Source organism: Hypomesus nipponensis, chromosome 2 (assembly GCF_054491055.1).
Source record: "Hypomesus nipponensis isolate SF chromosome 2, ASM5449105v1, whole genome shotgun sequence".
Classification (NCBI taxonomy): Eukaryota; Metazoa; Chordata; class Actinopteri; order Osmeriformes; family Osmeridae; genus Hypomesus; species Hypomesus nipponensis.
This window is the reverse complement of record NC_140362.1, coordinates 15,626,573-15,636,300: the sequence shown is the minus strand read 5'-3', so window position 1 is coordinate 15,636,300 and position 9,728 is coordinate 15,626,573. Positions and strand designations below refer to the sequence as shown.

Here is a 9,728-nt window from a genome sequence, read left to right as displayed (position 1 = left end):
AGAGTGGTTGACTGGCTGGCTGGCTGACTAGCTGGGTGCTAGGCTGGCTGGCTGGCTGACTAGCTGGGTGCTAGGCTGGCTGGCTGGCTGACCAGCTGGATGCTAGGCTGGCTGGCTGGCTGGCTGGCTGGCTGACTGGCTGGTTGGCTGGTAGGCTGCTGGGTTAGACACCCCTGCCTTCCCTTCCTCTCTTGTGTCAAAACTGTCATGAATGTTAATACACTCTGATGGCCATTGAACAAAGAAGTGTTTTTGACATTATACAGGCGCCCATTACAAGGCGAGGTAAACGGGCCAATGCTTTAATGAGTGGGTGGGTCAGTGAGCCAAGCCCTGGCCCTACAGCACAGTCAGAGAATCCCGGGTCCCCATGCAGAGGAAACCAACAGCCCTGACCTGTAGTGACCGCCAAGGCCAGATAGCTCAGCTCTCCACTACAACACCCTACAACCCCCTTAACAAAGAAAGTTGTCTACTTCTTCTCTCTCCAGATCACCAGGAGACGGAAGGATGCAGCAGGCCAAGCCTGAGAGATAGTCTGTTCTTGTTAAACTTTATTTTTTCTTTTTTAAGGGTAACCTTTCGCTTGGATGACTCATCAAAATTTAGGATGAAATGCTCCACCTGAGAGAGGTGAGAGGAGGGAGACGGGCGTTAGACCTGATTGAGACGCGCAGAGGAGCACCTAGTTCGCTGGTGCACATCCGTACAGTTGGACGGGTCTGTCTCTCAAACTCTCAAATAGCCTCGGCCGAACCTGTTTGAGTTACTGAGTCGTCACGCTACACGCTGTATGGTAGGGTCAGGGGTATTCTCCAGCGTGTCTCTCTGTGGGACTTGTTAGAAGCTACAGTTTCTCTGAGCCCTTCCTAGTTTCCAACGCCTCATAAGACGATGAACCATCTAAATACACCTCAAGAAACATAGAACCTAATTCATCATATTTGACCATTGAGGAACATTCTGCTCAAACCAAATGTTGCTTCATGTATTTGTTATGGATTTTGTAATGTTATGGTAGATGATGTCTGAGGTGATTGGATATATACAGTATACATATATATATATGTATATAAAGAAGATACTTTCTCTGAGTTTGGATACATGGTAGACCACAGATCCTCTCTATTGTACCCCTCATTTATGGCTTGGTGTTTATACAGTAAGCCCCCCCCTGACTAGTATAGCCTCTGTTTTATCATGCTAGCTCACTCCCTGGCTATTCTCCATGTACATTCCCCACTTTATTTTCTCAATTTTTCTTTTGAAACTGAAAAGTCCAAAATGGTAATATGTTTTATTCAAAAAGGATAAAATACCAATGTTTAAGTTTGTGGGTGAAGTGTAGGTGCATTGGTCATTGTTTGACTAGATCAATGTGTGTTGAAGTCGTCGTAAAAGGTTACAGGTGACTGTGTTCCAACAACTTATTTGTGTTTATCATTTTAGTAGAGATCAATAGCATAATGTTGTTTGAAAACCAGACGCCACTAGAGACTCTAGAGTTGACCTTTGTCTAGATTGTTTTTATTGTGTACAGTAGGATCAACATCACATACAAATGAGACCCTTAGGTTCAGAAAAAACTAAGGGACAGTTAGGGAACAGCTTGTTATTTGTATAAAGTCAATGTTTATTTTTTACGAACTGTAATTACTTTGTGAAGTCATGGAAAAGGGCGTCATGAAAGAATATACCTATTGTCTTGTTCTGCTACACAACAAACACAAGTACTAACAAAGGTAAGGTAACACACTCTGTCTCACCTATACTGTATACCTTATTCATCTCTAAACTGTTCTATATTTGACAAATGTAGAAACTGAAAGACAGCTAGAGAGGCAAAGGGCAGACAGACAAACAGGCAGGAAAGCAGACAGACATTCAGACAGACATTCAGACCGGCAGGCAGGCAGGCAGGCAGGCAGACAGGCCTGAGAAGGGTTCATTAAGTAGTGATGGTGGCCAGACTGAAACATGTTGACCTCCAGAGTGACTTAAGGGACGTGTTGGCAGCCCAGAGGGGTGATGGGGGCACTCAGCCTGGTGTCTGCTGAGGACTTCCTGGACACCGGGGAGTGTTGACAGACCTCCCTCTTGCTCTCTCCCTCTCTTCTCCCTCTCGCTGTCTCTCTCTCTCTTCTCCTTTTCCCCCTTCTCTCACACTCACTTCTCTCTCTCTCTTCTCTCACCCTCTCTCGATTCTCTCTTTCTAACTTTGGCTTTTCCTTGGTCTTGCTCTCTCTTCTCTCACTCAGTTACTCTCATTTCCTTGCTTTCTATCTCACTTTTTACAATCTCTGTCTCACTTTCTCCCCGCGTCCTGCTTTTCTCTCTCTCTCTTTTTCTCTCCCTCACCCTCTCTTTCTCTCTCTCCCTCTCTTTCTCTTGACTATCGAATGTTAAGATGTTTTTATTCATGTTTATCAATCAACCAGAACTATTCAAGGTATTCAGAGCAAATGACATTTAGATCACATTTAAGTTGCTTTAAATGAAGAAAAAATAAAGGTTTCATTCTGATTAGAGGGCTGCAGGCTGTTTATGAGCATTGTGGCTTTACTCTCCTGTATGTTACATAATGTTCCACACATACTTTATATGCTTTAGAATGAAAGGCCTTTCAAATCAATGGATGGTTGTTGGCCCTAAACCTTATACAACAATAAAAAGTGTGCCTGTGCTTGTATGTGTTTGTATGATTAGAATGATTCCCTAATACATTCCTTTGTTTACTAATACCTGCATTGCCAAGACCAAAAAGGATCAGTGATTCGATGGACCACAAAATTCTTGATGTGTTATGGTGCAAGTCGTGTAATCTTAGTCTTAACCTGATATAGGACCCCTGTGAAGGCCTGGCTCGACTCACTATTACTAGGCCTTCATCCCTACCCTTCTCAGACTTTACATTTATGGATTGTTATCAGTATGTTATTGGTACAAATTATTTTTATTGGTACACATTATCTAATTTGAAAAGGTATGTAGCCTATATGATTTATCTACTAATATGTAATTTGACCAATACATTATCAAATACATTAAGATGGCTTGGATGATTGAATACAATGCAGTCAATATATGTATTATTTCCTGAGTAAATTGAGGGTACATATCTCAATTCAGTACATGTCTCCTCTTTGTAGATGGAATGTTACCCATTCTATTTGATTGAATTCATTATCACTCGACATTAGGCCTCACATTCGGTTTCAAACCTCTAATTGATATCGTTTAAAGGGATTGTTTAAGAATGCCCCCACTCGCATTTTTCTTATTTCACAGTTAATGTTTTGTGTCAAAGTCTATTACCTCGGTTGGACGTTACTGTTCCCTTAAGTTGAAACAAGACCAAGGAAAAAAATAGAAGCCATCAACCGAGGTTTGCCAGGTCGATAAAGCTTTTAGATTCTGAGATGTTTTCAGGGAGCCCATTTCCTGCGGCTAAGAGTTGTTAATGGAGCTTAAGGAATTATCTTATGACTCTCGGTTCGAGAGCAGTCATTTTCCCGGACCCTGCTCCCTTGTCGAGTCTGAATATGCTGCTGTCAAACTCGCTTAATGAAAAGTAACGCGTCGCTGATTGCAGTTTTATTTGGTCTCTGTGTAAAAAGCGCTGTTAATTTAGCATCCCCTCCTCTGTGCGTTCGAATTTGCCATGGCTGAATGATTTAGTCTTCACATTATAAAACAACTCTTTCTCTCTCTCTCTCTCTCTCTCTCTCTCTCTCTCTCTCTCTCTCTCTCTCTCTCTCTCTCTCTCTCTCTCTCTCACTCACTCTCTCACACACACACACACACACACACACACAGACCACAGACTCTTTCTGCTGTTAGCTCTTTTCAGTAAATAGAATACTATGGAATAAGAAATATATAGCAAAGATAATAATGATGTAGCTAAAATGCATTAGCCCTTGGTGACAAGTTGCTTTGATTTTGTGTCCGTTTAATATGGTCAATGGCTTTTATTTTTCTCCCGTGACAAAAAAAGGAAGATTTATCCAGCTAATCTAATTCACTAACACTTGGGTTTAACTATGGCAGACACCATTGTCCTAGCCCTCAATTGCAATTACCCCCGTAACCTCTCTTATTTGTATTGTGTGACTACAGCTATTGGGACTTCCTACATGAGAGGAGTTGAAGGAAGAACACACCAATAGATCCATGCTCCACCTGACTGTGATAGAAAAATCCTTTGTCCGCTAGCAGGTCTTCCAGGGAAGATCTCCCTCGTTTGGCTTTCACATTAAAATTCATCATCGGAGCATCTCTCACAGGAAGACAGTCCCCTGGGAGGCCACTTTTGCCATTACTGTCAAGTACCCTTGACTCCTTATTCCTGCCCTTTTTATCTACAACAACTAATTCCAGTTCCTTTGCCCTTTTCACTTGAAGATGAGCCTCTGAGTAAAGCCTCTCACAGGCTGAGGAATCTCGGGTCGGAGAGCCCTCAGAAATTGAGGGGTTAGTGTCAAAATGAAAACTCTTCACATCAAATGATTTGCGGCTGCTGCACCTATTAGCGGTCGTATAGCGAATAACTTACCCCGTTGACAGCGGATCATAGGAAGGGTTTAGATATTTCGACAATATTATCAAGAGGGATGAGGAAATCAATACCCTGACATGAAATATGACTGCGTACATCCCAATTACAGGCTGTTTATAGTGCATTAATGAGCCAAATCTTTCGCTCTGACATAGGTCTATCTTGTGAAGGCTCTCTCCTTCTCCTTGTCTGATGGTGAGAGTGGATGCTTCCTCAAAAACGCGAGTCATGATTGTAGATAGCCTGAAGGAGATATGTGTGTTACTGTCAGATTCACATAGGCTATAGCCTCAAAAGAAAATTAAATAGTTCTAAAAATATAAAGCAGGTCTGTAGCATAAATGCAATGCTAACAGGCTATGCCCAGTATAGGCCTATCACAGACTAAATGTTGTGTCTGCAATTTGGGAGGAAAAAACCCGCTGTATTTCAGCACCATGGACAGCGACTATCATTGATGCAATCTGAACACACGAGCTATTCAGAAAATGACTTTTTTTTATTTTAGTGAACAAACTTGAGATACTATCCTTCAATTTTCGGAAAGCAGTGCATTTGTGTGACTTTTTTTTTCTTTCAACAGTGTGACTCACAAGCCAAATGTTAACGATGGCTCAGCTGAGATCTAAAGCATATTCTGTAACATTTGCATGCTATAAGAAAAAGAAAATATCCTGTAAACTTTTTTTCGAATGTAAACTTTCAGTTATACATTTATATATTTGGAACGTGCGTTTAAAACGAAATACTAATACGCTCAAACGAATCCCGTTTGCAAATTCACCTGTGAAATGCCATTGTAACAGTACACAAATATATCCTTGCTTAAAAAAGAATCATGAAACAGCTTCAACTTCAACAGCTTTTTCTCAGTTCAATTGCTCATGTTAAACGCCCATAAACACAGGCCTATCCTGCAAGTCTCTTGTAAATACAAATCTAATTTGGGGTGTTACGAACAGAAAAGTTTGTTCACATTTTTGGGGAAATTCATAGTGTCCTTGGTGGAATCCTGGTGCTGCATGGGAGCGTGTCCTTTGACGTTGTTTCCAAGAGAGCGGTCAAGCGCACCCGTCTCCAGTATTGAGCCTTTGGTGGTCGTGGTCCAAGAAACAGAAGTGTTGGTCAAAGCCTGATTCAAAGTGCTGTGCCTAAACAGAGGGTCGTGGAAAACCCCATCTACCCAGTTTCTGAGAGTTGTGACCGGCGAATCCTGCCTGTCATTAACGTGCACAGGAGAGTCGGCCACGGGAGACGGGGACATGGTTGGCTGACATCTCAGCATACACGACGGGTACTCAGTCTGGTTCAAAGAAGTTGCAGTTTGGGCCAGCGACCAGATTCTTGGTTTCCCGTCAAGAATTTGGTGGCCTTGCTCGTAGCACGTTTTAACTTGTCTTCCGTTGCTGACATCGTGCTCACAATCCTCCGAACTGGTTTTCAGGCAGGTTTTTCTCGAGTCCTGCTCTCCGCCCAGAGACACTGGAATACTTATCTTTAATGAAGTGTCTTTTATGTGACCGTTAGGGCAGTCAGTCGTCGTCATGTGAGTATTTAAGTGATACTGATGCTTGAGCTCGCATTCGGAGCTTTCAGACTCAATTGTGTCGAAATCTTCGAGATCGCTGAGTTGTAGATCCTTGTCCTCTCGACTCGTGTTCTCTGGAAATGAACGAGACATCAGACATAAACGATAAGATGGGAATCAAAACTAATTAAATTACCACTTGTCTCGTGCAATTTAACAGTTCACACTCAAACATGAACTCTGGTTTAAGCTCATAGCAGTTTCAATGGCATACAAAAAACAAGTTATGTCTGCCTTTGATTTACTTCCATTCCGTTTTCTGTTTGTGGAGATTTGTTTCTGGGAACTGTGTAAAATGTGTGTTTGGGTTCAATTATCGTAGGCGTCATCATGGAATCTAGCCATTAAATCAGAAGAGGAATTTAGATTGTGTCTTGGATCCAAGCTGGAAATGACTTTGACCCCAATGTTTGGCCCCAGACCTATAACAGGCCTCCTTCATAGATACTTTACTTTCATAGTTTAGAGTGAGTCTGAGCTCTCCATCCCCGCTGTAAACGCAGCTACGGAAGCAATGATCTCCTTTCCCCTATCTCATCTAACCATCTCAAGACCCAGATGTAGAACACTGAAGAAGATACTAACCATCATCGTTGGTTTCACTTTTGATCTGCTCCTCCTGAGACCCATCGTCATCTTCATCATACCTCTTCTCGTCTGAACATTTGTTCCTGGGGGGCCAGGTCATCTTGTTCTCCTTCTTCAGTCTCCTCCTGGCGTTGGCGAACCAGGTAGAGACTTGCGTCAGGGTCATCTTGGTGATAATAGCCAGCATGATCTTCTCTCCTTTGGTGGGATAGGGGTTCTTCCTGTGCTCCTGGAGCCAGGCTTTCAGGGTGCTGGTCGTCTCCCTGGTCGCATTCTTTCTCCTGGTTCCTCCGTCTATGGATCCGTATCTGTCAGCCAAAACCCAGAAGTCATCCACTGTAACTGTCCCTCTAAAACAAAAGGTGCTGCAGAGAACCCTTCGCTACAGCACAGGAACCTTGAGATATCAGTTAAATGAGCGGATTGGAAGCCTTCTTTTGGACCTGAAACTGGTTCTTTATTGAGTCTATTGGCTTGTTTCAAATGGCTCTGCATAGCATACCTTGTTTTGGATTTTGAGTGTGTAACTTATATTTCGTTGGTGAAGTAACAGGCACAGACACTTGGACGTGTCGCACACAGTGCATCGCTTATTGTGTTCAGTGGCACAGCTTTGAAAAACAGAACGTCTTAGTGCAACCCTGATGACATCTTTTTGGACAGGTGCATTTGACTTAATAGACGATCTATATGATAGGGTTACAAGGGCTGGGCTGCTACGAGGTCTCTTAAGGTTTTGCACATTTAAAATGTACCATACTGTTGATTTACACACTGTGGAAGTCTGAAAGCACTCTCAAGGGAGGATTCTATAAGTGCATTATTGGCTTTTGGATCGCAGGTCAAGCACCGCAAGGTGAGTTAAACAAGAGGGAGTCCTCACCATTCTGAGAGTTTACTCAGAGAGATAAAATAGGCTGTAGAATTGCTTGATTGAGTGTAATGATGGGCCCTTAGGTAAGAGCAGTGGCAGACTGAGAGTATTGTGGGCCTTTTGGTAAAACCTCAGCATCAAGCATGCAAGGCCACAGTGGATTACAGTCCAAGCCACACTATATAACTAACACTTGTGCCATTGTTAACATTTTGCTCAGTGCACTGGCATTTCAAGCAGTCCACTTTTCAAGCCTTATCAAACTATTCAAGTTAGCTATATACTCTTATTTGAAAAAACTACAGGTCATTTGTAAAATAAGAACAACTTTGATATTTGTAATTTTATAATTATATTATAGGATATTTGTAACTTTAATTACAACGTGTACATCCTCATTCCTTTTGACATACCTGTCGTATTGATACTGGCCCAGGGTAGGGTCATATGGGTAGTAAGCAGCTGCTTGTGTTATCCCCGCATGCGCAGATGCTGTGGCATCTTTCGAATCGAATGTACCCTGCAATAAGTGAAAAACACTGTCATGAGAATGAGATGTAAATGATAGGTGATAATGTATTATGTTAACCATAATGACTTACAGCATTTCAAACAAAACCATTGTCGGTTATTACATCATACCCAAAATACAGAGTTACTGTAAAAATTTAAGGATTTGTTTGGCCATCATTTTCAAAACTTTAATTGGTCACTTGAAAAGTTGCCATAGAGGTCATCCAGGACAACACATTAGTTTTGCAGCATGCATTTACTAATAGACAGTATGTTCCAGTCGTTAAAGTGATTCATCAATGTCAGAGAAGAGATGATACATATCTTACCAGTGAGTAGAAAGCGGAGGCATCGGTTCCATAAGTAACGTAATTTCCATAGCCTTGACCGCTCGTGTAGGGGTTCCCGTACACACCCAGAGCCGCGGCGGAACTAAGCTCGTGCCTGGCAGTGGCCAGCAGTCTGCTCTCGTAAACGGGGCAGTAAACCGGCGTCTGGGCAGTGGCTGCAACTCCGGAATCCGAGATGGATCTGCCGGTTGATTCGCAGCAAGTTGTCAAGGAGTTGGTTGTCATGAGGAACTGAAAAACACACGGGGAAATGAGTCAATTACCTTATTCTGTTCAACCGTCTTTGAACGCATGGCTAAATTAGATTCCAAAAACGTTCTAAATTGGGAAGGCAGGAAGATGTAAACTATGGCCATACTTCAAAATGTCATAAAAAATATTTAACAGAAAAACTGTTTTTTTGTTAAACTAACTTGCATATTTTCAGATAGGGTAAGTATGCAGGACTTCAGAGCAAAAGACAATTATGGCTTGTTGCCAATAAAACAACAGTTGGGCTATCTGACAACCTTCTATCACAAACACAAGCCTGTCTACAATCCAAGTTGGCATATGTTTCTGAACAGAGAAACATATCATGCTCTATAATCTCGAATAAATCTGTAAACTGAGTGTTTGCAGTGAAGTACGCTGTTTCCCGATTACCCTTTGCCTTTTTCGCTCAAAGAACACACGTAGTGTTAGTGATTCAATGTAACGTAATACATTTCCGATATACACCAATAGACATCTTTCCAGTTGAAAGTAACCAAAAAGGCGCATGGAATCAATATGACAATCGATACGAAATCCAAATAAATATTTGGTTGATAATCAACAAGGCTGAACTTACTTGTGGTGCAGACGAGTAAGGATATCCAAATTGTGGATATGACATCGTAGAGTGGTCCCAATATCCAGAAATAAAGCGTGACTGCAGGTCTCCACGCTAACGTAGCCTTGGTGTGTTTCACTGTATACGAATTGATTGGTAAGCACTGGCTGCTAGATGCTTATAGGGCGAAGCACAGTACCATGTTTAATTTGTTAAAATGCCCTCTCGAACGATTCTCAAAATATCAACTCCCCTTTTTTTCCTACCTTATAATTCCAAATATACTCAAATGAATTGTGGCTATAAAGGCTTTGGCCAGATTAATCATTGGTGTCAGAAATACATATTTTGCTTTATAAAAAAGTAGTATAAAACACGTCAGCTCAGATGCAGGTTGTTTTAAACACCAGTGACTCTGACGTCAGAAGAATCCCACTCAAAAT

At 41.9% G+C, this 9,728-nt stretch overlaps 1 protein-coding gene across 1 annotated transcript; it reads right to left on the bottom strand.

The window, feature by feature from the left end:
• Positions 1–5,121: 5,121 nt before the first annotated feature.
• irx4a (iroquois homeobox 4a) lies at positions 5,122–9,348 on the bottom strand. The gene is made up of 5 exons (XM_084670196.1): positions 9,304–9,348; positions 8,451–8,702; positions 8,022–8,128; positions 6,732–7,042; positions 5,122–6,220 (listed from the first exon to the last, which is right to left on the bottom strand). The coding sequence occupies exons 1-5, from the start codon at positions 9,346–9,348 to the stop codon at positions 5,511–5,513; spliced, it is 1,425 nt and encodes a 474-aa protein (XP_084526322.1). The 3' UTR covers positions 5,122–5,510.
• Positions 9,349–9,728: the final 380 nt, after the last annotated feature.